At 49.3% G+C, this 27,146-nt stretch overlaps 1 protein-coding gene across 2 annotated transcripts in view; it reads right to left on the minus strand.

The window, feature by feature from the left end:
* EXOC6B (exocyst complex component 6B) overlaps window positions 1–27,146 on the minus strand; it is a 293,111-nt gene that overhangs the window by 59,163 nt on the left and 206,802 nt on the right. For both annotated transcript variants that reach the window (XM_059470236.1, XM_059470235.1), the window contains 2 exons: window positions 20,899–21,040; window positions 9,570–9,643 (listed from right to left, as the gene is read on the minus strand). In XM_059470236.1, the coding sequence (XP_059326219.1) occupies window positions 9,570–9,643; window positions 20,899–21,040 (216 nt within the window). The remainder of the gene's footprint in view (window positions 1–9,569; window positions 9,644–20,898; window positions 21,041–27,146) is intronic.

The raw sequence follows: 27,146 nt of genomic DNA on the forward strand, positions 1-27,146 counted from the left end.
CTCCTCCTCATCCCCCAGGAGCGGCAGCTCCCAGACTGCCGGAGCGGGTTTGGTTTCCCAGCCGGGGGTGTGGAGGTGAAGGGCACCCACCTCTGGTCCCCTCTGTTCCTACCAGTCCCACCCCAATCTGTGGGATAAAGGGAATGTGGGCCCTCTGTAACTCCCTTTGGTGTCTGTTTTCCTGGCTGGATGTGAGGCTGCAGTTACAGGGAAGGAATCTCAGGAAGGAGATCCTGGTTCCCACAGCACAGCCCTGCTCCAGGGAGGGTGGGCTGGGGGCAGCCAGAGGGTGCTCAGGAGGAGCCAAAGGCTCCAGCTGAGTCTTGGAGGAGTAAAACCCAATGGAAACACGTTCCTGGCCGAGTGCAAGGTCCCTTGGGATGAAGTTCTCCATGGAGTCCTGGGAGTGGCTCCTTGTTCTGCCATAAAATTCTGCCAGACCAGGCTGGAGTCACTTCCCATCCCTGGAAGTGTCCAAGGCCAGGTTGGCACACCCTGGGATGGTGGAAGGAGTCCCTGCCCATGGCTGGGGGTTGGAATGAGAGAATCTTTGGGGTCCCTTCCAACCCAAACCATTCCCTGATTCCGTGATTATTGTGGGAAGGGTCTCTGCCACCTCAGCACCTCCTGCCCCAACACCCACACCCGCCCCATGCCCTGCCCACATGGCGTCCCAAGCAATTCAACATCCAACCACCAGGTCCCAACCCCTCTCCTCACTCCCCAGCTCCTCGTTTCCTCCCTTTATTCCCTTTGTCTGAAAGGCTCCCAGTGACAGAGGGTTTGATTGTTTGTTTGCTTTTATTGTTCCAGAGGGCCAAGTGTCGACAGGCTCCACAATTCCCAGCGCCCAGAAACCCCGGCAGCGCTCCCCGCCGCCCAGAAGTGCTAACAGGACATGTTTGCACCCTGGGTTTTTTTGTTTGGGGAACATCCAGGCACTTTTAAGTCCTCCCCAGGCCACTGCATCCCTCCTGGATGGAGAGTGATGGCTCTGGAGCCTGAGCAGCCGAAGGGGAGAGGGATCTGTGTGATTTTAATGGGTTTAAAGCAACACCAAGACCAGTTTAAACCCACCAAGGCAGGAAAAATCAGAGTTAAGGCTCTAAATCTGCTCTGAGCTCCTGCTTTTGTGTTTCCTGCCCTCTTCCCATCCCTTTTCTGCAGAGCACAGTGAGAGGCAGCTTGGATTTCCAGCCCAAACTTTGGAGGATCCTTCCCTTTGTGAGTCAGGCAGTTAACACTGATTTAAAAACAAATAAACCACTCCATGTGCCCTTCTCCAACACTGCTGGGATTTGGGCACTGAGGAAAAAAAAAAAAAAAAAAAGAAAAAATAGTGCCCAGAGCCTGACAAGAAGAAACAGAGTGGTTTGGCCAAGATTCTGGAATGTTCTTCCTGGAGCGCTGGGCTGGCCGCAGCCCAAGAGATCCCTGCCTGCCCAACAACCCATGGCTGGTCATGTGGATCCATGCTGGGGGCAAGAAAAATGGATGTACAGATCATCTCTGATGGGTCTCCAAAGTGGAGCAGCATTCCCGATGGGAATTCCGGGAAGGGTGAGCAGTGCCAGAGGTGTGGGGCCACTGGAAGAGCAGGGCCATGGGCTGGGGCTCAGCCTGAACTTCAGGAGGCCCCAAAAGAGTCCCCAACCATCTCTTGCTACTTCTTAGATGTCTCCCAGCTGCCCTGGGACATGTTTTGACCCAGATCCAGTTGGTTTTCCAGGGAAAACCCCTCATTTTGATGTCACTACCTGTTGGTCACACGTGAACACCAAGGCAAGAGGATCAGGTGAATTTGGGAGCAGGAAATAAATCCAAAAAGGGTCCCTCACTGAACACCTGCGGGTTTGGGTTTGATAATTTTGGTTTTTCTCCATCTTCTTTCTGTTTCTTCACCTCTCCCAAGTGTTTTAGGGAGCCATGGGGTGGGAGAGGGATGGATGGATGGATGGATGGATGGATGGATGGATGGATGGATGGATGGATGGATGGATGGATGGATGGATGTCACAGATATCTTTCATGGAAAATCCTTTCCTTAGGATTTTTCCTGCTGAGAACCTGAGAGGCCTCAGGAACAAAATGTAAACAATGATTATCTGTGCTGCTATGGAATGCAACAGGTGCATCTGAGATTGGTCTCATATGCTTGTTTCTAATTAATGGCCAATCACAGTCAGCTGGCTCGGACACAGAGCCCGAGCCACAAACCTTTGTTATCATTCTTTCCTATTCTATTCTTAGCCATCCTTCTGATGAAATCCTTTCTTCTATTCTTTTAGTATAGTTTTAATGTAATATATATCATGAAATAATAAATCAAGCCTTCTGAAACATGAAGTCAGATCCTCGTCTCTTTGCTCAATCCAAAAACCCCTGTGAATGCCATCACAGATGGAGACAATACTTTAATGGGGAATGGTCTCTTCTCCCAAGTGAAAAAGCAACAGAAAAGAGGAAACAGCCTCAAGTTGTGCCATGGGAGGTTCAGGTTGGGTATTGGGGAAGATTCCTTCCTGGAAAGGACTGTCCAGCCCTTTAACTCAATCAATCTGTAACTTCACAGATTTCCAAAGGTAAATTAATTCCAATTATGGATTGAGAAAACAAATCCAGGCATTTCTGGAGAGAGAAATCCAACGTTCAGGTGGTTTCTTTGTCTTAATGAAATTATTTACTTCTCCCTGACCTTGGAGAGGACACTCAGCCACGTCTGAGGTCCACCAGGAACTAACTGCAGCCTTGGCTCCCCCAGGCAACCTGACATTCAGGAAAGCCAGTATAATTTGGGTTTCTGGAAGTAGAAAGGTGGGACAGAGGATGAAGGGGATAATATTAATATTAATAACAATAATAACAACTTCTGGGAAGCTGATGTGGTTATGGACGCCTAGAGAAGCCTCCATCACACTCAGGGGTGTTAGGAAACAAAATATCCTTTAATTAGCAGTAATTAGTTCAGCTGGAAGTCAGGCACCTGCCCTTGCTGCTCTCCATTATGTCCTCAGACTCTTCAGGGCTTCGTGTTTGCGCAAGAAGCAGCAAAACGGGCGCTTCTCGATGGCCTGTGGGCACCATCTTAATGAAGGTGATTAATAACGCTGGATAAATGATCCAGGAGATATCAGCTGGTATAAGGAGCTTGGAGAGGAGCCACTGGAGTAATTAAGAGCCTGGAGATAGGATCTGAACAGAAAAATCCTGGATTTAAGGGTAATGATCCAACTGGCTCCGACCTCTCTCTCCTTGCTGGGAAATGAGGAATTAGGGCTGACACTGGAACCTGTGTCTTCACACCTCTGTTTCCTGAGTGCTTCAGGTGTTTGCCAGGAAAGATTCGCGGAATTCTGGAATTCAGCATTTCCCTTGGCACGTTTGGGAGCTGCAGGCAGGGATCCAGAGCTGGAAAAGGGGTTTGGATCACTGGGCTGGACAGGACAGAGTGGCAGAGGCCACAGAAAGAGTGGTGAAAGGGTTAAGCCAGGACAGAATCCACAGGAGTGAAAGATGCAGGAAAACAGGGAGAATGGCAGAGGTTGCTGGTTGGTTGATGATCTGGGAGGTGTTTCCCAACCTGAGTGATTCTGTGCTGATAATAAATTTAAAAAGAAGCAAAATTCCAATGTTGTCTTTCTGTGGCAAAAATGCCCCAGAATTTAGGGCAAAGGGCCCTAAACAGTGAAGGTGAACAGAACCCCAAAAGTACAACCTGGCTTCTCAAAATCACGGAATGGGCTGGATTGGGGATCATGGAGATCATCCAGTCCCAACCCTCTGGGATGGACAGGGACATCTCCCATTGTCCCAGAGGGATCCAAGCCCCAGTGTCCAGCCTGGCCTGGGACAATTCCAGGGATCCAGGGGCAGCCACAGCTTCCCTGGACAAAATCCAGCACTCAGATCCCTCCTTAGCCAGAGCAGAGGGAGAGAATTCCGAGACCTGGAATTCAGAGTTCACTCAAAACTCAAGCTCTGAGGCTGGGCAAGGCAGTGGGGGAGCAGGGCTGGAGCCAAGGGAACAATTTGGAGATGAAAAGCAGTGACTGAAATGAGCTGAAAACCCCTCGTGAGTCACCTTTCCATCCCTGCCCTCCTGCATCCAGTGACTAACATGGCAACAAAGCCGTGGGAGCTGCTCTCCCAGCAGAAAGCCTGGAGACACAAGCAGGGACATGCGGGAGGAGACACCTCGGCGGGAGAGCTGGGATAATTGATCATCCCCTCCGTGCGCTGCTCAGCTCCTGCCCCATCTCCCAGCAAAACCAGCTGACAAGGATTGGCCAAACCAGTTTGCTGAGCAGGATGGCTCTGGGCTCACCCAAAGTCTTGTTTTCACTCTGCTCCCCAAACATCTCCTGACTTTGCAGGGCTGGGGAAACACATTTAGCTGTAAAATGCAAAAACAAGTTAAAAAAAACAACCCTGAGCTCCCTGCCTGGTGGGAATGAACCTTCAGGGAATCCTGGAGGCTGCCATGGAGGGATTGGAGGGACTGGCTCCACCTTCCCACCACCAACATAACAAATGACAGAGCTGAGAGGTGGCCAGAGCCACCAGTATCACACCAAGGGGATCTTCAGCCCAAATCCCAAGAGCTTTCCCTCAGCCACCACCTGGGGATGGAAGCAGTAGGAGACAGGGATACATCTCATGGGAGGTGCTGAGTGGAAAGAGATCCCACAAAATTGAGTCCAACTCCTTCCCTTTCCTGGGACACGCCAAAATCCCACCCTGGGCACCCCTGGGAGTGTTGCTCCATCAGCCTCAGGAATGTGCCCATTCCCTGGGGAGCTGTTCCAGTGCCTGACACAAGGACACAATTCCAGGCCTCCCAGTGCCCCTAGAGCAGCCAGACACCCAGCCAGAGGATTCCCACCACCTGATTTATCAGCTGGTATTTGATAAGAAGCCAGGCTGGATGCCCACCGTTCCAGCACCACTGGAGCTCCCAGAGCGACCTCACACTGGCTGCTCCCTCCAAGAGAGCAGGTGGTTCCTCAAATCCAGGCACGGAGCCCAGGAATCCAGGCTGCTGGAATGTCAGGCTAAGGGATGAGCTCACACTGCAGCTTTGCTCCTCTGTTTGGTTCTCATTTTTAGATAAAAAGGTGAAAGGCTGGAGGAAACGGGAACGTCTGGGGACTGCACACAGGCCAGGACAGAGAAGAAACCTGGGAGAGGTCAGGGGTGCTCCTGGATCCCTGGAAGTGTCCCAGGCCAGGTTGGACACTGGGGCTTGGAGCACCCTGGGACAGTGGGAGGTGTCCCTGCCCATGGCAGGGTGGAATGGGATGCGATTTAAGGTCTCTTCCCACCCATTCCACGATTCCATCACGGAGCAGGGATGGAAGGAAATTGTGTTCGTGAGGGGATCATTCCTTTATTAAGTGTCTCGACCAAGGGTAATGAGAGAAAAATGAACTCACTGGAGGGAGACTTCCCATTCCCAGCTGGCTGGGGTCCAGCAGGATCCCACAATAACCACAGCTGGATCCCAACACAGGGAAAACACACAAACAAAGCACTTCCCATGGGACAAGCAGTAGCAGAGTCATGGAATACGTTGTGTTGGATGGGACCTTAAATTCATCCCATTCCTTGGGAGGCTCCCACTCCCAGATGAACCATGGAATGGTTTGGGTTGGATCTTAAAGCCCATCCCATTCCACCCCATCCATGGGCAGGGACACCTCCCACTGTCCCAGATGGATCCAATCTGGCCTTGGGCACTGCCAGGGATCCAGGGGCAGCCCCAGCAAATCTGGGAATTCCAGCCCAGCCCCTGCCCACCCTCCCAGCCAGCAATTCCTTCCCAAGATCCCACCTAAGCCTGACCTTGCCTGTCTTAACCCCACTGATGGGGTTTGAGGAGCTGATGCTGAAATTCAAACCCACCAAGTCTGCATAAAGCAAAGCAGAAAATTTTGGGGGGAGAGGAGTGGAACCCCCCCTATCCCCATCCCTTGGACAACCAGGTGCCTCAGCCCAGGTGGGTTCCCACCTGCCTCGGTCCAAACATCCCTCAGAGCTCAGGCTGGCACTTGCAGAGGATCAGGATTTGTAACTCACTGGACAGAAGGAGAGGCTGGGAGGAGGGAGCTCTCATCACTGAGCACGTTCCCTCCCTGGAGCCCAGAGTGAAATTCTTCAAGTGCTGGATGCAGATTTTCCTTGGAAGGCGGCCACGAGCGCTGATCTGGCTTCTAGGAGAGATCAGCGTGGCCAGGGACTGCAGGCACCTCAGGGACCAGCACAAAACCCTCCTCTTGCACCAACGTCCTCACAACAAACCCATGGAAACCAAAAATTGAAACACTTCCAGCTGTGGGGAAAACAGGGAATGGTTCCACGTGCGGGACTGGGAATGACCTGAGAGCACCTGGAGATCTCCAGTGGTGTTTGGACATTCAGGGGTGTTTGGTGAAGATCCAGAGGAGTTCATTATTTCAAATTTCAGCAAGGGACTAAATTAATTTTAGATTTCTAAAATACAGCACTGAGTGTGCAAGAGCAACGTTTAAAATGGAAGGAGGAAAAGCAAATATTCCCTCCTTGTAAAACCTGAAATATTTGAGTCTCACTCCTGCAGGAGGACTTGAGATGGGGGTGGGTTTCCTTCATGACTTCATTAAGGGTATTTATGGATTTAGAATTGTCCCAGAATAGGACAACAAGCCCCATTTTACATCTCTGCCTGCTCAAAACAGTGATTTTGATTTTCTGGGCTCAACTCTTCCTCTTTTCCAGACAAGGATGGAATTATTCCTGATTTCATTGGGCACAAGGGGAAAACCAGGATTTTGATGTAAAAACTTGAGTCTGCTCTCTGAACAAGGACAAACTCTGATACCTTTAAACAGTGACATCTTTTTAGGGTTTATTTCCCACTACAAGAATCTGCACCAAGGCACAAACCAAGTCACCACATTTTCCTATCACTTCATATTTTTATTAATTTTGGTCACTCCCATAATCATCTCCCATTACAGCGAAAATTTTCTCGGATTTACAAATGTTCTGCAACAGCTCCTACTGAAACATGTTGGGAAGGGAAATCTCTTTAATTTCCCTACTTTGGTGAATTTTTGCCCAGTCATTTCTCCTCCCTCCTTCCCCCAGCTGGGTCATTCCATTTAAACCAACATTGATGTGACATTTCACAGAATCATGGAATGGTTTGAGTTGGAAAGGACCTTAAATCTCATCCCACTCCCTCCCCTGCCATGGACAGGGACACCTTCCACTATCCCAGCCTCAAAGTCCAACCTGGCTTTGGACACCTCCAGGGATCAGGGACAGCCACAGCTGCTCTGGGAGGCCATGGGCTCCATCCCAGTCCCTCCCCACCCTCACAGAGAGCAATTCCTTCCCAATATCCCATTTAATCTATCCTGCTTCAGTTTAATTTCATGGTTTAAAAGAGAAAGAATGCCAAGTCCAACAAGAGAAATGTCAAGACAAGTCAAAGAACAATGAAAGACCTTCATCCATGACCTTCCCACCTTTCTCTGTTCCCAGCTGGAGCTGCAGTCCAACAAGAAGTGTTGGGAGCATTCAAAGGAGGTCTGGTAGCCACAGAGAGCCTTGTTTGGATGAGGTCTGGTGACACATTCCAACGTGCCACCAGGTCAGGTCATGGACAGGAGCAGGGAGGGGTAACTGCCTCATCTTCCCATGCCACTGGATAAGTCAGGGATGGGTCAGCTCTTCTCCATTATCTGGACAACAACTTGATTTTCCCCTCATCAATCATCATCCATTACCCAGGAGATCCAGGACTTCCCATCCTGTATCTCCCCTTTCTCCTTGTATAATCACAGAATCCTGGAACAGTTTGGGTGGGAAGGGACCTCAAAGCCGACCCAGTGCCATCCCTTCCATGTGCCACAGTCCCATTGTCCCAGGATCCTTCAATCTGCTCCTTGTCCAACCTGGCCTTGAGATTCGAAGGTGCTGCTGCTTTTAAATGCAAGAACAAAACTTGGGAGCAAGAACAATGTTCTTAAATGCAAGAACAAAACTCCTGGAACAATGACAAAACCTCCGTGTCCAAGGACACACATTGGACAGAGGAGGAAGGACCGAGGAGGCTCCTGCTCCTCCTCCTCCTCACCCGAGCTGGGTCCCTTTGGCTGCATTTTGTACTTATGAACCACATGAACATTTCACTGGCTTGACCTCACTGAGACATTTCCAGGCTTTTCACTCTTCCAAGAGCTTCAGGTTCCCTCTCCAAAATCCCCACATTCATTTCCAAGCCTGGAGCTTGGAAAAGGCCCAGGGCCTCCACATTCCCTCACACCCAGGAGGCCGCGGCCGCGCTGAGCACTGCAGTCAATAAAGCGCCAAGGAGCTAATGAAGATAAAAGTGTCAACACAGCCTGGTGATAACGCACACCTCTCCCATGGAGCTGCTGGGACCATTCTTGCAAACAAATTTGGCAGTTCCTGGCGGGCCAGGGCCCAGAAAGTGGCGTCTTGATGTTATTAAAGTTAACACAAGTGTCGTGGGATGACAGATGGCTCCCCGCACATCAATTGGAATCTGAGGAGTTCTCAAACCCTGGCGGGTTGAAAGCAGCTCCAGCATGAATCAGAGGCAGGGGCAAGATCATCGATACAAGGGATTATGCAGATTTAAGAAATACCCTCGGCACCCGAAAGTTTTCAGAATGCAAACTACGTCAACCCCGCGAACAAGAGGCACTGCATCATGATGGCAGCAGGAACAAAGCCAGGGGGGTTTAACAGACAAAAAAAGATTGTTTTAATAGGAGAGAAGCATCAGTCATTGAGTCTTACTTCATTCAGACTTTCCCTCCAACTCATCCATCTTCAGTGCCAAGAGATGACAGGACCACCTCACTTTTCCCCCCAGCCTAGTGTATCAATAATGCCCATTTCTCCCCAAACAAATGACTCCCCAGAATGGCCCTTTTCCCAAAATTGGCTGCCAAGCCTCACAAAGGCCTCAGTACCTGCTATGGTCAACTTGGCTCAAACAGGGCCCCCTCCAGAGGTGGCCACCGATGGGTGGAGCCTTCCCCAACCATCATCCCCAAGAGCCACTTTTGTCATTGCTGGCCGGACAGGGGGGTGGCCAAGGGATACAGAGCAGGACACAGAGAGGGGACACGGACGGGCACGGACACAGGGGAATGCAAATTCCTCCGCCCTCGCAAACGCCTCTGTGGGCATTCTCTGGGAACAAAGGTCCCTGAGGCGGGCGGGCTCTGCATCACTGCTCTCTCTGTTCCCAGCACCTGCTCGGCACCGGCCACAGTCCCTCCGCCAAGGAGCCAAGGGCAGCACAATGGTCCCGTTGGCCAGGGTCAGGCCTGGCTTTCTTCCTCGCCCCCTTCCACCAGCCCTTTTCACCTCCACCATCTCCAGGAGCGCTCAGTGAGGAGGTGGCTTCGAGAGGAGGAGGAGGAGGGGGGAAATATAGGTCTCTGGCGTAAATCACTGACGCCGTTTCCCCTCCTCTCCCTTCCCTTAAGACCTGATGGTCTTCAGTCACACATCTTAAAAGCAAAACAAAAAACAAAAACACAAAGACTTACTTGTCTCAAGTCGATGAAGGCCAACTGCAGCGTGTCCCCTTGGAACCCAGGCACTGGGCCGGATCTGGCAAACTCTGTGGGAAAGAAAAGAGGATAAAAAGCGCCTTTAACTAACCATGGACAGGGAGATTGGCAGACGGATGACAGGGAAGACAAGAGAGGCTGGGGGAGAGGAGGACCGCGCTTCTAAGGAGTCATGTCTCCCTCCCTTCAGCGTCTTTGTTCGCCCTTCAAAATTCGTGTCATCAAAACACCATTAATTCCACCGTCCTGACAGCAAGGAAACTGTACTAATTCGACCTGAAATTTATTCCCATGAGCCGCACTAGGCTTCAGAGTATTTGTTTTGTGAACGGACAAACAACTCGCCCAGAAGAAAGGGGGGGATGGGGGTGGAAAAGTTTTTCCTCTCAACACAATAAAATCTTCAGCTGTGAAACTCTTTTCAGTTCCGAAAGCTATTTATATTTTAGGGCGCTGAAGGAATTTTCTAATTTCACGCCTGTCACCAGGCTCCATGAGCATTCATCAAAAAAATATGCCCGGCCGCGTCATTAATTATCAGGCAGCAGATTATTTGCATGATCTGGTGATGGCGCCTCTTGGTCAGCCCAAACACGGAGACTCGCGGCCGTTGGGTGGCATTTTTATTTCTGGTGGATGAAGACATCTGACAACTGAATAACGTTGGCTTCTAAAGCGAAGAGAATATTTCCAAGGCCACATTTATCTCCTTCCAGCCTAATCTGGCCAAAATTTCATACTTTGGTTGTTAATTTTTCTCCTAATCCATTCTTTAAGCCGAACCTAAAACCGCTGAAGAGGCTTGAATTGATCCATCTTAGAGGACCTTGGCTCTTCTGTGGCATTTAGCAGCTTTTCCTTGGGAATGCTCATGAAGCCGACGCCTGCACGCATCCCAGGGTGTCTTTTGAGTTTGGTTCTGCCCAACTTCACTTCATTTTCACCCTCTGCAGTTACAGCTTCATCTCCTCCCTCCTCACAACCTCTCGGCGCTGAGCAGACCTGGGTTGTGAGGCCACAACTTAAAGGCTCGAGGGGCAGCACCTGCCTGGGGTTGAGTTGTGTGGCTCCTGCAGGCACTGGAGGTGCTGGAAGAATGAAATGTTTTCTTGGGATGAAGCCAGGTGTGATGGCAAAAAGGGAGAAATTAGGGAAATATTCACCAAATACAGATTTTTCAGTTGCATGGTCCATTATCGCCCATCTATCCCAGTTTTCACCCTGCAGGGTCCCTCCAACAGCTCCACAGAGATGAGGATTAAGGATGGCTGGGCAATATGGAAGGAGGATTTTGCCTTTTGTCTCCATGACTAACCAGAGGCACCAATGGACAAAGCGATTTCATGTCAGGTGGTCTTCGCCTTGAACACTTGTCCTCCCAAAAGTTTTCCCATTTCCAAGCCAGGGCCACAAAATCAGGAACATAAATCATCACGCTCCCATTTCCAAAGCTTTCCTAGAGCAGCCCAATCACGGAGCAGCCCCTTGGCTCTAACAAGAAGAGATTAATGACTATAAGACCAGGACTCAGTCCTGTCCCTCAACCGCCTCATTTCGGGAAGCAAAGCAGGGTTATTAATCAGCTCCCTTGCTCCACCTTCCATTAAAACCTTGGGATGGAGAACATCCTTCAAGCCAGACACAGGCACCTCCAGGGGCACAGGGGACACTTCTCAGATTCTGCTTTTTAATAGTCTCAGATGCCAGAAGAGCTTTGAGATTGAAACCATCGCTCATCTTTGCAGTGATCACTCAAGTGACAACCGCTGCAGGACAGGAGCGAACACGGCTGGGAAATCATTGCTTGTGTCTGAAGTTATGACTCAAAGGGAGTGATAAACAAATAAAAACAGAAATTATGGACTTGACTGTTCATGTTTGGATTTTGGATAGAAAAGGCACAAACCAAAGTCAGTGGGAACAATCCATGGTTGTGCCTTTGGAGTTTTGCCCAGGATGGGAGTGGGATGAACATGAAGTTCTTCTCTTTCCCAGGGAGGGTGTGAGGCCCTGGCACAGGATGCCCAGAGCAGCTGTGGCTGCCCCTGGATCCCTGGAAGAGTCCAGGCTAGGTTGGACTTGGGGACTTGGAGCACCCTGGGACAGTGGAAGGTGTCCCTGCCCATGGCAGAACATGGGATTGGATGATCTTGAAGGTCCCTCCATCCCAAACCATTCCATGATTCCCTGAGATCAGAGCTACTCAGCTCCAGCCAATTCCACTGACCAATCCCACAATACTCCTGGTGCAAAGAGCCCAAAGTAACTTCACATGTGTCCCTCAAAAACTGTTTTAATTAATCCTAACTGCAAAGGCATTTTAATGTAGTTTGCTGTAAAATTTGACTGCAGCCTGCCTGAGCCAGCAGGGAGGGAGGATCAACCAAACCCTCTGACTCTGATCTGCAAGGGATAAATCATCTTTATACATTCCCTCTACACCCCACTGTCCCATCTGGAACAATTATCCCGAAAGCCACATCAATCCTAAAACACTTTGGGAAAGCACAATACCTGAGAAACTAAAAACGTTTGGAAACGAGAAATGGTGCTTGAGCACCTTCTCAAGAGGTGAAACTCCTCTGGGTGGCTCAGGGTCAGAGATCTCCCTGGGCTGAGGAACCCAACCACGATGTCCTGCCCTCCAAGGATGGGGTCATCTCATGTTCCTGATTACATCTGGAGAAATCCTGGAAAAGAAACCTTGGAAGGACTGCGAGGAAAACGAGTTTCTATTTTGGATCAAGGGCCTCACAGCTGTTCAGCATCTATTTAGGAGCACACACGGAGTTGGGAAATTTAAGATCTTCCCCAAAGCATGAACTTCAAATCCTCATGAGAAAATGCCTGTGATTGTGAATGTTCTCACAAGGCTGGTGAATTTATCACCGCTGTCGGCTGCTTGTGAGAAACCCAAGCCAGATTTCATCCCAAGGCAGATTTCATCCCAAAACAGATTTCATCCCAAAACAGATTTCATCCCAAAACAGATTTTATCCCAAGACAGACTTCATCCCAAGAGAGATTTCGTCTCAAGACAGATTTCATCCCAAGAGAGATTTCATCCCAGGACACGGCTGCTCATTAGCAGCTCACCTTTAGCTGTCTTTGCCCATTGTCTCTTCCCACGTTTCACTGTCCATGGACAGGATGGAACTGGATGGCCTTTAAGGTATTTTCCATCCTGAACTGGATGGCTTTTAAGGTTTTTTCCATCCCAAACCAATCAGTGATTCCTAAGGAACCTACTGGAGGAAGGCTGGGAGAGTATGGAGTGACGCTGCCCTTCAAAACTTAGGATGGTCACACATTGAGCCAACACTCATTTAAGCTGCAATTTTCACCAAAATACTGAATTAATAATGCTCTGGAAGCTTCTAGAGAAAGGTGGCCCTGCCCATGGATGGAATGAGATGGTCTTGAAGGTCCCTTCCATCCCAAGCCAATATAAGGAGTTCCTAAGGGAGCTACTGGATGAAGCCAGGAGAGTTATGGAGTGACACTTGAAAATTTAGGATGGTGACACACTGAGCCAACACAATTTACAGCAATTCTCATCAAAAGATTCATCAACACTGAATTAACAAAGCTCTGGAACCTTCTAGCAAGAGGTGTCCCTGCCCATGGCTGGAATGAGATGTCTTTAAGGTCCTTTCCAGCCCAAATCCTACAATTCTGGGATTCTATGATTGACATCCAAGAGGTGAAACAACATCCAAGCTGATATTCCCCGTGTCCCAGAAGAAATTATGTAGGAGCCGATAATCTTTGTGTCCAAGGAGAAATAACGTAGGAGCTGATAATCTTTGTGTCCAAGGAGAAATAATGTAAAAGCTGATATTCTTTATGTTCCAGAAAGAATGATGTAGGAGCTGATATTTTTCATATCCCAGAAGAAAGGAGAGCAGGAATTCGGCCCAGACACTCAGAAAAGCTGCAGAGGAATGAATGCAATGTTTCCCCTGGGCTGCTGGAGAAGGAGCTGCACCTCCTGTAATCACAGGTCACACTTTACATACCAATGCCACCAACCCATTCTGAAGGAGGAATGAACAAAGTCTCGGAGCAAAAAAGGGCAAACAAAGAGGAGAGCGGGGCTTTAGAGGACAGACACAGCCAGTTCTTCTTGGGTTTAATCTCCTCAAGCAGATTTCAGGATAATTTCCTCGGAACAACCGAGCGCAGTGTTGGCTTCAGTACTGTCGGATTCGTTCATTGTTCTGTTTTCACGACCAAGGCAAGTGGCAAACATAGCAAGCAACCTACAGAGCAGCCCCTTGAGCAGAAAATCACCAGAGAATAGAGCAGATCAGTATGCGGCTGTTTGTACAAAGCATTTAGCCAGGCTAAAGGTTTGAGGGGTTTGTGTTCAGGCCAAAAAAGTAATGTCTTTGCAAGGTCTACAGGCCTGGGCCACCCAGGGCAGGTCACAGGGGGACTCCAACCTCTCTTCCAAAACATTTCACTGATGAAAGAATCAAGGAACAGGAACCGTTAAGCCCTTTACAATGGACAAAGAATAAAGAGTTCAAAGGCACGGCAGAAAAGAGACATCCACTGTAAATTAATTAATTACAGCCAACGGGGGGATCTCCCTGTGCCCCTGGCACGGCTGCGCGCGCGGGGACGGGGCCTTGCATGGATTGAGAGGTAAAAATGGACCCAGACGTGACTTCATCCCTCAAAAATATCAACTGAGGGCAAGATCTCAGAATTACACGGGATTTGTGATAGCACCTCTGGGATGGAGGCTGAAGCAGCTCTCAGGGAAGGGAACATGGACCAATCTGCTCGTGGCCACAGATAACATCAGGGCATTTGACCACTGAGGAATCAGGATACCTCAAGGAAGGATGGAGATCTTGAAGTCATCTTCCTTGGATAAAGCCTTGGAAGGCTGCCCTAGAAAAGCCAAGTAATCTCCTTGGATAAAGCCTTGGAAAGCCATCCTGGAAAGGCCAGGTGATGGGAACCCCTTGGATAAAACCTTGACAGCCATCCTAGAAAGGTCAAGTGATGGGACCTCCTTGGATAAAGCCCTGGAAGGCCATCCTGGAAAAGCCAAGTGATGGGACCTCCTTAGATAAAGCCTTGGAAGGCCATCCTAGAAAGGCCAAGTGATGGAACCTCCTGTTCCGTACCCCAGGAACAAAATGACATCTTGAGGACACTGAGGCTGAAGAACAAATCCATGGATTCTGGAGAAGCTCACAGGTGGGAAAAAGTGAGAAATGCTGGGGAGGAATGGAGGCAAGAGGAACAGAGAGAAGATCCCAGTTCCCACCCTGAGCTTCTTCTTCACCCAATTTCCACACTGAGCTTCTCCTTCTCCCACAGCATTCCCACACAACCCCGCTCTGAAGCTGTTCCCCATTACAGCCCGAATTCTCAGAGCTCATTCCCATCTGGGTAATTTCAGAGAGCTGTGGGAAGAGGGAGGAGTCACCCAAAACACTCTGAACTGGGTCAGATTAAAGAGAAACTTCTCTCCCTCGCCATCAAACGTTCCTCTGATGGAACAAAGATGGGCCTGGGGTGCTGTCACTGCAGAGGAAGGAGTGGTCCCCGTCATGGGACACTGGCAGGGCTGAGGAGCACCCACAGCCCCAGGGAGGGACTCCCCTGGGGCTGACTACGAGATGTTTTCCAAGTTAAAGAGAGGGAAACTCTTTAGAAGGATGTTGGAGATGCATGCCAAGAAATGTGGAACAGAATCCATAGGACTGGCTAAAGAGCTGGGCCAGGGAACTCCACAGGTTCTCCAGCCCCTTCCCAGCTCCCTCAGGGATTCTGCAGCCCCTTCCGAGCTCCCTCAGGAATTCTCCAGACCTTTCCCAGCTCCGTTCCCTTCCCTGGACACTCTCCAGCCCCTCAGGGTCTCTCCTGTTGGGATGTGCCCAAATCTGACCCCAGGACCTGAGGCACATTGAGAGATCAGCACCTGAGGGGTGGACATTCCTGTCCTGATCCTTTCTTCTTAAACCTTCTCATCTCTCCACTGCAACATTCCCATTTTTTCCCCAAATCCAGGTTTTTCCTGGTGCACTGCCGCAGGACAGACACCAGTCAGGGACATCCTAACTCCAGCACCACAAACTCCAATCCCTGACGGATCACAGGTTGGAAGAACACCTGGGAGTCCTTGGGATCATGCCGAGGGAGAGGATGACTCCAGCATCATGGTCAAACCCCGGCAGTTCCCCCAAATCCCAGGATTTCCACGTGAGAAATTCCCACCAGCTGGATAAGGCAGCCAAGGAGGAGGTGGGGAAGGGCTGTGCCAGGATCCATGTGGGCATATTTTGGGACAATCTGTTGGGATGGAGAATTCCTCACTCCAGCAGAGACATCTGGGTGTGTGCCTGGCTGATCCCCAGGAGAGGGCCTGACTAAAAATAGGGTGTTTAATGTAATCTGAAATATAAATTTTTAGGGCTCTTTTAATTTCCCATAAAGCAGCAGTTAAAATAGTTTGGAGATTATGGAATTGCTCATTTTATGGTCTGAGGATTGTAAAAATCCCTCAGCCACTGCTGGAACCCGTTATGGAGATTGGAAAGACTTCCTAGGAGTGAGAACAGCCCCGTTTCTTTGGGATTTTTCAGCTGACATCCCCAAATCTGGGTTGTTCCATTTGATTCTCACTACGTCTGAGGTAGAGGGGAGATGGAAAAATTATGCATTTATCAAATTATGTTTATATATATGGATTTTATATATATTTATATATAAATAAATATATAAATATTATATATAAATATATAATTATATTTATATATTTTATATATGAAATAATATATATAAATAAAATAAATACATATATGTGTGTGTGTATATATATATATATATATAGGGATTTATCAGTTCAAAAAGAGCAGAGCGGGGCATGTAGGCATTTAAAAATCCCATTGCATTGTTAAATCTTGGATTATGGCTGCATCCTGGGAGACAAAAAAATGTCTAAAAAAATTAAATTTCTTTTCTGAAAAAAGGAAATTTACAGGTTCCAAAAAATCTTTGGGATTTTTCTCCCCTCTCCAGGGTTTTTTGCTTCTTTTTAACCCAGAAGTGGCTCCTAAACGGAAACACAAGGAGATGTGCCCCACTGAGTCTTTTCAGGCAGGTCATTTAAGCTGTGCCTTAGTCCAGGTTTAAAAGGGGGTGAGAGAACCTCACCATCCCAACTCCTGCCCTACAACACATCCCAAATCCACCTCCAGCCCTTCCCTGGAGCCACTGGTGCCATCCAAGCACTCAAATCCATGGAAAGCTGCTCCCAAACACCTTGGAAAATACCAGAGGATGCTCTCCCTGACCCCTCAGCACCCTGAATCTCCTCCAGGATTGACCCAGCTGGACACTCCGTGGTCTCACCAGGATAAACCATGGAAAACAGCTCAGATTTTCCACAGGTTTCTCCCATCATAAGCAACGCAAAAGGATTTTTACAACATGGCTGCTCTGCTCTTTTCACCTCTTTCACACCAAAAATGCTGCTGATTAGGGGATATCCGCATGAGGGAAACATGGAATACCTGGATCTTGGGGTCTGCTTAATTCACTGTTTCTCCTTAGTCCTACAACATCTTCCTTTTGGAGGATCAAATTAATAAACTATGCCTAATATACAATAAAATAATTTCCTTCATTCACCTCACCTCTCTTTTAACCAGATTATTTTTTCAGCATTCACAAACAAAACCTTAATAAATTCCAGCATCAAAACTCTGCAGCCCCATTCCCTCATCATGGCACTCACTAGAAGTGCTCCAAACAGACATAAAATCCTATTTTAATGTGTAAGTGCAAGATGAAACTGCTGGATTGGGAAAGGTTTGAGAATTTGGGGGAAGGAAGAGGATGAAGGCAGAGGCACAAACTGGTGCTGGGAGGATATTGACATTCACACCTGTGCTTTCAGGTACAAAAAAGATTAAAAAATCACAAAAAAAAACAGGAACTAACCCCAACCTTGCAAACTGAAACTTATTTTCTGAATACACTCCTTCCCTCTTGGAAATGGCTCATCCCAAAATTCAAACCTTGATGGATTTCTGCTCCAAAATAACCAAATTACAGTGACTCCCAGGTGCAGCAGAGCCATCAGAGATGTGGGGATGAGGGGCACGGATTTGCTGCTGGAAAAGGAGAAGGATTTTGTCTGTTCAGGGCTGACAGTGATGGATGGGGAGGATCCAGCTCCAGCATCCATCTCCATTCCCTGCTCCAGTGGCACCTTGGGATGGGGACAGGTCCCTGACCCTGCTGCTGCCAGGCTGGCGTCACCTGCTCCGGGATGTCTGAGTGCTCCTGGCTCAGGCTCCACAAACAACAGGAATTTAAGGAATTGTGCTTTCCAACCTGCTCTGAAATCCCATCCATCTTCCTTGGCAGCAGCAGCTTTTAGGTAAGAGCTGCTGCTCCGTGATCCACGTTATGGATGTGGTGGAAAACTGCTGGGTTTGGAGTGTTTGGAGCCAAAAAAAGCAGGGAATTATTAGGGATGACAAATGCTTCCCATTATTCCCAGTTGTCCCTCAGCAGACACCCATGGGAGCACAGCTGAGGGACACAAATGAGAGTCAGGAATTCGGGGATTGAGGCAGCACCAGGAGGAAAATCAGGTCTTGCTCTGTGAGTTATGGTGCAGCTGCAGGATCTGGGAGGGAATCATTAAATTGGGATCCTTCTCCCAGGCTGGTCAGCTGAGGGCTGGAAAATGGCAAGTGGATGTTAAAAAATGGAAAAACACGTGTTGGAAACAGCAAAATTCCTGCTGGGGGTTGTTGCCAGCAGTAAATTTAATCTCAGCATTGATGGGGGCAGCTGAAGTAAAATCTGATCAGGAAAATGTTGGATAAGGGTGGAAGAACTTGGCTTGGTAATGGGAAGTGCCAGGGATGGTGAAACCAACAGCTGATGTCACTGAGTTCCCTGGAGCCCTGGAAGTGTCCAAGGCCAACCTGGATGGGGCTTGGAGCACCCTGGGATGGTGGGAAGTGTCTCTGGATGGGCTCTAAGGTCCCTTTCCACCCAAAGCATTCCAGGATTCTGTGATAACACCCGACATCCCAATCTCCACCTGAACCAGGAAAGCCAAAATGCAGATATTTGGGGGGAAAAAAGTCCCTAAAATACCCTAAAATCAAAGATCACCTGGGGGATTCTTTAGGAACTCTATCAAGCTTTGGGTTCTCAACCACCACGGTCACGAATCCATCCCAGGATGAATCCAAACAAATCCATCCCAGGAGGAATGCCAACAAACCCACCCCAGGAAGAATCCCAACAAATCCAACCAAGGATGAATCCCAACAAACCCATCCCATGATGAATCCCAACAAATCCATCTCAGGAAGAATCCCAACAAATCCATCTTAGGAAGAATCTCAACAAATCCATCCCAGGATGAATCCCAACAAACCCAGTCCAGGATGAATCCAAACAAATCCCCACCATTATAGATCCCAACAAAACCATCCCATGATGAATCCCAAAAAAAACCATCCCAGATGAATCCCAATAAATCCCTCCCAGGATGAATCCAAACAAATCCATCCCACGATGAATCCCAACAAACCCATCCCAGGATGAGCCTCAACAAACCCATCTCAGGAAGAATCATAACAAATCCATCCCAGGATGAATCCCAGAAAATCCATCCCAGGATGAATCCCAGAAAATCCATCCCAGGATGAATCCCAACAAGCTCATCTCCCTCAGAGGGAAGAGGATCCTGGGCAGGGCTGTGTTAGCTCTGCCTTACTTTAATTCCAAAACCAGGATTAAAAAGAGCATTTTGTCTGCTTTGGGCTCTGGTTTTTAACCCTTTCACTGAGCAGGTCAAGCAGCAACTTGAGGGGAACCAGAGAATTCCAGTCCCAGTTCAGGTGGGTGCCTAAAGACCCAGAAGGGGTAGTTTTGGGAGCAGAGCCCTGAGGGTGGCACCACGATGCTCCTGCCCTGAGGAGCTGCTGTCACTTTGTGACAAGACACCTCATCTCCAGCACTCTGACCTGGCACAGGGCTCACTTCAAGGGCACCTCAACACCACTCTGACCTGGCACAGGGCTCATTCCAAGGACACCTCATCTCCATCACTCGGACCTGGCACAGAGGTCACTTTGAGGACACCTCATCTCCATCACTCTGACCTGGCACAGAGCTCACTTCAAGGACAAAACTCCCTGCAGAGAGCACAAGGGGCTGAGGCTGGGAGAGGACCAGAACTGGTGAAGAACATCAACTTCTTCAGCTGCTCCAAGCCCCATCCAACCCTGCCTTGGACACTTCCAGGGATGGGGCAGCCCCAGATTCTCAGAACGAGTCATAAACTGATTTTTTATTTATGCACTCCAATCCCTCCTGGTTTTAAAATACTCCATCCCAAAAAGTAGGGATGGTTTGGAGAGCATCACGGCAGCATTGAAGAGGAAAAGGAGGAATAAAACTTGGATCTCTTGGAATCCTGTGTGCTGAAGATGCTCTGAGTGAGCTCTGTGGGCACCACCACCACCCCCAGACCTTGGCATGGCCACACCCCTGACCTGGGACCCCAAACACCAAGGGGCACAGCAGTACTGTAGGATTTTACCCCAAATTTGGGATGCTGCTTTGGGGTTACTCCTCTGCAGGTTGAGGGAAGGGACTCTGTGTGCACCATGGTCATTTTGATGAGAGGTTCCATTTGATTCCTGATCTGCCCTATTCCATTTAATTCCTAATCTACCCTATTCCTTCTGATTCCTAATCTATCCCATTCTTTTGATTCTTAATGTATCCTATTTCTTTTGATTCCTAACCTACCCTGGCATTTCTTTTGCCAGTTTAAATAAATCTAAATCTAAATCTAAATCTAAATCTAAATCTAAATCTAAATCTAAATCTAAATCTATAGATGTAGTTGCAGATAGATATAGATATATATAGATATAGATGTAGATATGAATGTGAATGTAAATGTAAATGTAAATATAATAAGAAATAGAAATAGAAATATCATTTTAATAGAAATACGTTAATGTCACACATAATTTAATGTAATGCACTAACAATTCTTTTTGATTTATACCCTGTAGTAACTTTAATAAAAACCTTTTCTTCATTTTCTCCTGTCTGGTCAATAAATAACTAATTTTATAAACAGAGCTGACCCACCACCCTTAAAACTCATGGGCCCAAGTCCCATTCCAGGTGTGGGCCACCTCGATTTACATGTTCCCCAAACCCCTGAGCCTGAGGCAGAGCAGGAATTCCCCCTGGATTCCCAAGCCAAGGACAGGGACAGGGCTGGTTGGGCTCTTACGTTCGCACTCCTCCACGTCCAGGTTGAACTGGTGCAGGGCCCCCAGCGTCAGCTGCCTCACCTCGGCCTCCAGCAGCAGCTGCAGCAGCGACGTCGAGAGGTGCTTGCAGGCCGACATGCAGGCTGTCTGGGCCACCTTCCCCTGCAGGACAAACGGACACTCGTCAGCGACACCGGCGCAAAACGGCATTGCGGGACTGCTGCAGAGCAGCCCTCTTGGTAAAGCCACCAGCACAGAATTTCTGCAGAGCAGCCAAACTTTCTCCGTTAAAGCCACCAGAGAACTTCTCCAGAGCAGCCAAACTTCCTCAGTTAAAGCCATCAGTGCAGAACTTCTGCAGAGCAGCCAAACTTCATCAGTAAAGCCATCGCAGAACTTCTGCAGCCCAGCCCAAACCTTCTCAGTTAAAGCCACCAGAGAACTTCTCCAGAGCACAAAAACTTCTTCACTTAAAGCCACCAGCACAGAACTTCTTCAGCCCAGCCCAAATCTCCTTAGTAAAGCCACCAGAGAACTTCTCCAGCTTAGTCAAAACTCCTCAGCAAAGCAACCAGAGAACTCCAGCCCAGCCCAAATCTCCTTAGTAAATCCACAACAGAACTTCTCCAGAGCAGCCAAACATCCTCAGTAAAGCCACCACAGAAGTTCTCCAGAGCAGCCAAACATCCTCAGTTAAAGCCACCAGAGAACTCCAGCTCAGTCAAACCTCCTCAGTTAAAGCACAACAGAACTTCTCCAGCTCAGCCAGAACTCCTCAGCTGAATCCACCTGAGAACTTCTCCAGCCTCCTCAGTGTGTCCCATCTGTGATGGGATGTTCTCACACGCTCAAGGTCACATCCACCCTCTCCCAAAGGAATTCCCTCGGGAAGTGCTCATGGCCGAGGGAAGGGTTAGGCCTTGTTGGGTGCAGCTGGGAAAAGCTCAGATACAGGAGAGTTTTGGGGTGCTTAGAGCTCAAAATGTTCTTGTCACGTCATAACACGGGCAAGACAGCATCCCATTGATTATCAGGGAATCATGGAATGTTTGGGATGAAAGTGACCCTAAAGCCCACCTCATTCCATGGCAGGGACACCTCCCACTATCCCAGGTTGCTCCAAGCCCCAATGTCCAACCTGGCCTTGGACATTCCCACCCACAACCTGACCCTCTCTACGGCAGGTAGAGGGTCTGCACCAGGAATTAACCCCATAAAAATGGGGAAATCCTTTGGGACCAGAGCAGGATTTAGCTCAACCCCTCAGGCTGACACCACAGGGAACGATCCTGATGCCTGCGTGTGCAACGCCACCAGGGAGGTTTTGGATCACGGTGCTGCCCCGAAAACAGCTCCAGCAGGAGATTATCTCCTCAAACACTCACAAAAGACTCTTAACACGCTTTCCTGGCACCAAGGCGTGGCTTAGGAGATCTCACCGACTCTCAGGCGCGCTTTACAAGCTCTGTTTAAACTGGGATTAAACGCGGAGTTTACGCTGCATTTCCAGCTCAGCACCGCCGGTTTCGCTACTGTGGCACGGCAACGTTTGATCCCTGTGCTGGGAAGGGCTTTTTTCCCAGCTCTGCAAACTTGGTTTGGATCTTCAGGCCACATCCATCTTCAGCAGGAGGGAAGGATGGGTTTTTTATTTAAAAAAGGAGCCGAGCCATGCGTTGCAGGGCAGGGTGCTCCATCTCCGGGCCGCTGCCGCTCCCAGGCTCCGGAGCGTCCATCACTCACCTCCCAACAAACACCTGCACCAAAATGAAGATGAAGCATGGCAACCATAAAGTTTAGCAGAGCTCTGCGGTTTTTTTCTTTGCTTTTCATCATTTGTTTGTGCTTTTCTGACACACTGGGTTATTTAAAACCCTGCTCGTGCCAATTCCTCATCTCCGAGAGCTGCGGGAAGTACGGCGCTTGCCCGGCTGTGATTTTTCTTCATTAATTCCAACAGACACTCAAAGTTTTTGCTGTAGCCAAGGAGTTTTGACAGAATCAGGGAAAATCCTGAGTTGAGGGACCCACAGGATCGTGGATCCAAGCCCTGGCCCTGCACAGACCCCCCAACAATCCCACACCATCCATGTGAGAGGTATCCAAATGCTTCTGGAGCTCTGGCAGAGCCCATTTCCTGGGGAGCCTGGGCAGTGCCCAGCACCCTCTGGATGAGGAATCTTTCCCTCAAATTCAACCTGAGCGTCCCCTGGAACAGCTCCAGGCATTCTCCAGGTCCTGTCCCTGTCACAGCTGCCCCTCGGGAGGAGCAAATCCCAATGAGTCTCCCCTGAACCTGCTCTGCTCCAGCTGGACATTCCCAGTGCCTGCCCTCAAGCCCTCCATGTGTCATTGGGATGTCCCAGATGGAAGCAGAGGATGTGAAATCAGAGCTCTGCAGCCAAGCCCTGGAACCCTGATGAGGACAGGGGATGGGGCTCCTGACCCTTCCTGGAAGAGCAGCAGAAAATCCCTAGAGCAGCTCATGCTCCACATCAGTGGGAATTTACAGAGGATTGTAACTCTTGGAGAAGTCTTGGAGGTTCTCACTTCCAGGTGAACAACGGAATGGTTTGTGTTGGATCTTAAATCCCAGGTGAAATCAAGCCCCAATATCCAACTTGGCCTTGGGAACTGCCAGGGATCCAGGGGCAGCCACAGCTGTTCTGCCCACCCTCCCAGCCAGCAATTCCTTGCCAAGATCCCAGCCCAATCTCCCCTTTCCCAGTGGGAGCCATTCCCTGGCTCCTGTCCCTGTAGGCCTTGTCCCCAGTCCCTCTCCAGCTCTCCTGGAGCCCCTTCAGGGACTCTGAGGATTCCCTGGGTTTTTCCCTTTTCCAGGGGAACACCCTTCAGGATGAATTCCATGAGCTTCCCCTGTGCTCACCTCTCCAGCCTGCCCAGATCCCACTGGATGCCCTCCTTTCCCACACCACATAAAGGAAAAGCCCCAGGAAGGTTTTTCTGCCTCTACTAACCAAAATTTCAGAGGAACAACCCCAAGCAGGGGTCAGATCAACCTGTGGAGGTACCCCAAGGATGACACACACCTGCCCGAGGCACCAAATTCTGGCCAGGAGAGAGAGAATGAGAAGTGACCCCACGAGTGGGAGAAAAGGAGCCAACTGAGATTAAATGTTACATAATTAATCCCCAAACAGGGAAAATGGGATGGGAAAAGCAATTTCATCATCAGCACCACGACTCTGAGAGGCTTCCCTGAACAGAAGGAGCACTTCAGGATGTTTCTTATGGGAATGTTACCTCAGGACTTATTACAGAGACGGCAAAGGAGATCCAAACAAGCCCAGAAGCAGCTTCTGGCTCAGCCTTCCCTCCTTCTGCCTTTTCCACACAGGATTAGGCCAAGCCTAAAACTGTTTCAGGTGCAAATGCCCACTGTCCTCACTCTGAACCTGAATCTTCTCAGGCCAGCTGAGAACATGACCTTTAATTTCCATTATCCTTGAGGTTTAGACACCTAAAAGTATTTTCTTTTAAAAATACCCAGTTTTTCCTCTCACAGAACACATGGATGTCTCACAGTTTAGATCCACTATTATGTGAAGAAAAGCAAAAGTATATGGAATTATTTTTTTCTGCTTTTTAAGCTTGAATCCCTTTCCCCCCCTTATTTATTATCAGAGAACTCAGAGATGCCACAGGAGTTTCAATCACAGTGTTAAATGTCTGCTCAGAGAACAGAAGGTACCACCAGGGATGAGCAGCAGCTCCTGCCCTGGGCACCGAGATTTAAAACCCTCCCAGAATTTATGGCTTTCACTCCTTATAAATAAGACCCGACTTAATCCTTTCCTGCCTCACCCCTGCACTCCACGAGTTACAGCAGCTCCTTATAAAGTCAGCCCTGGCTTGTGAACATCAATTTCAGGCCATTTCCCCGGGAATACAGCGGGAAATCTGCTGGATAAGCAGCTGCTGCTGACAGGAGACAAACGAGCACGCGGCCGCTGATATTTCAGTGCTAATAAGCTGCCGCTGCAGCTGAAGGCTGTTTGTATTCCCGCTTGGAATGGCTCTGGCTGGCAGGAATTGAGCACATCCTCCTGCCACAGATGCCCACCTCGCCTCTCAGGAGCTTATTTACGATGGAGTTTCGCTTCATGGTGTGGTTTTTTTGCCTGGTTTCTTTTTTTTTTTTTTTGAGTTTTCCTGTAATGCTGGACGAGCTGGACTCGCCCAGGACACACAGAGCTGAGTCTGGCATGGACGTGTTTGCCACAGCCACAACCCTCCCAAAATCATTACCCACCCCAACCCTCCAAAATCATTACCTACTCCAACCCTCCCAAAATGGTTACCCTCCCAAAATCATTACCCTCCTGAAATGGTTACCCGCTCCAATCTTCCCAAAATCATTACCCACCCCAACCCTCCTGAAATCATTACCCACCCTAACCCTCCCAAAATCATTACCGTCTTGAAATGGTTACCTGCCCCAATCCTCCCAAAATCATTACCCCCCCCAATCCTCCCAAAATCGTTACCCCTCCCAAAATGGTTACACACCCCAACCCTCCCAAAATTGTTACCCTCCTGAAGTTGTTACCCACCCCAATCCTCCCAAAATCGTTATCCATCCCAACCTTCCTGAAATCATTACCCTCCTGAAATGGTTACCTGCCCCAAACCTCCCAAAATCATTACCTACCCCAACCTTCCTGAAATTGTTACCCTCCCAAAATCACTACCCACCCTAACCGTCCTGAAATTGTTACCCAACCCAACCCTCCCAAAATCATTACCCTCCCAAAATCATTACCCACCCCAACCCTCCTGAAATTGTTACTCACCCCAATCCTCCCAAAATCATTACCTACTCCAACCCTCCCAAAATGGTTAGCCTCCCAAAATCATTACACTCCTAAAATGGTTACCCGCCCCAATCATCCGAAAATCATCACCCATCCCAACCCTCCTGAAATCATTACCCTCCCAAAATTGTTATCCACCCCAACCCTCCTGAGATCATTACCCTCCCAAAATCATTACCCACCCCAATGCTCCCAAAATTCTTACCCACCCCAACCCTCCTGAAATTGTTACCCACCCCAACCCTCCCAAAATCATTACCCTCCCAAAATCATTATCCACCCCAACACTCCCGAAACGGTGCCCTGCCCCACCCTCAGTGGCAGTGCCAGGACCTGTGCCCTGGCACGCAGCGGGATCCCCGAGGTGTCGCCGCGGCCGTCGGGAGCTCAGAGGAGCCGCTGCACTCAGCCGGCCCCGCGCTAATTCCCTGATGATTTTCGGGAGCGTGGCAGAACCTGGGGCACTCCCAAAGGCTGTCCCTGTGCCAGCACCCTGAGCAAGCACTGGTGATGTCCTGATCCTGCTCCCCAGAGTGGCTCCAGCCTTGTCTGGGTTTCAGGAACAGCTTCTCTTCTCCAGGGGAACACCCTCAGGATGAACTCCATGAGCTTCCCCTGTGCTGACCTCTCCAGCCTGCCCAGGTCCCACTGGGTTCCCTCCTTTCCCACACCACACTAAGGAAAAACCCCAGGAAGGCTTTTCTGTCCCTACTGACCAAAATTTCAGAGGAACAACCCCGTTACACCCCAAGCATGGGTCAGATCAACCTGTGGAGGAACTCCAAGGGCGACCCACACCTGCGCTGGGCACCAGTTTCTAGTCAGGAGAGAGTGAATGCCCAGACATTCTGATCAGGAGAGAGAGAATGCCTGGACACCCTGGTCCCTCCAGCTCAGGAACAATTTGTCCAAAGGATGGGATGAGATCTGGACGGGGATCAAAGAGCAGGAATGCAGCCCTGAGCTGAGCACTCTGCAGGGAAAGAGGAAAACAAAGACCTCAAAGGCACCAAGGCTCCTTTACCAACATGGCAGAAAACTGAAGAGCTTCAAACCACGCAAAGCAATCCCAGGAACAGCTCTGTGGGGTGATTCATTATTTAAGACCTTCACAAATCCCATCAAAACCTGGATTTGCACTGGGAAGAATGGGGATCATAGGTGAAAGCTGGCAGATCTCCACAGCCAAGATGCCCAAACTTCTCCTTGGCCCAACCTCAATCAAACAAAGCCATTCCAAGGGTGTTATCCCAGCAAAATCCACAGATTTATTGTTTTGTGGCTCATTCCTGGCAATGAATCCCTCTGTCCATGGCTCCTGATGGAACCTCGGGGTTGCCATGACACCTTTCAAGGTGACGCTGCCCTCTGTGCCACCAGGATCCCTCTGGACACACAGGAAGGATCCAGAAAGTTCCTCCCTGTAGCTCCAG

The sequence above is a fragment of the Ammospiza nelsoni genome, chromosome 4 (genome assembly GCF_027579445.1).
Source record: "Ammospiza nelsoni isolate bAmmNel1 chromosome 4, bAmmNel1.pri, whole genome shotgun sequence".
In the NCBI taxonomy this organism is placed as follows: Eukaryota; Metazoa; Chordata; class Aves; order Passeriformes; family Passerellidae; genus Ammospiza; species Ammospiza nelsoni.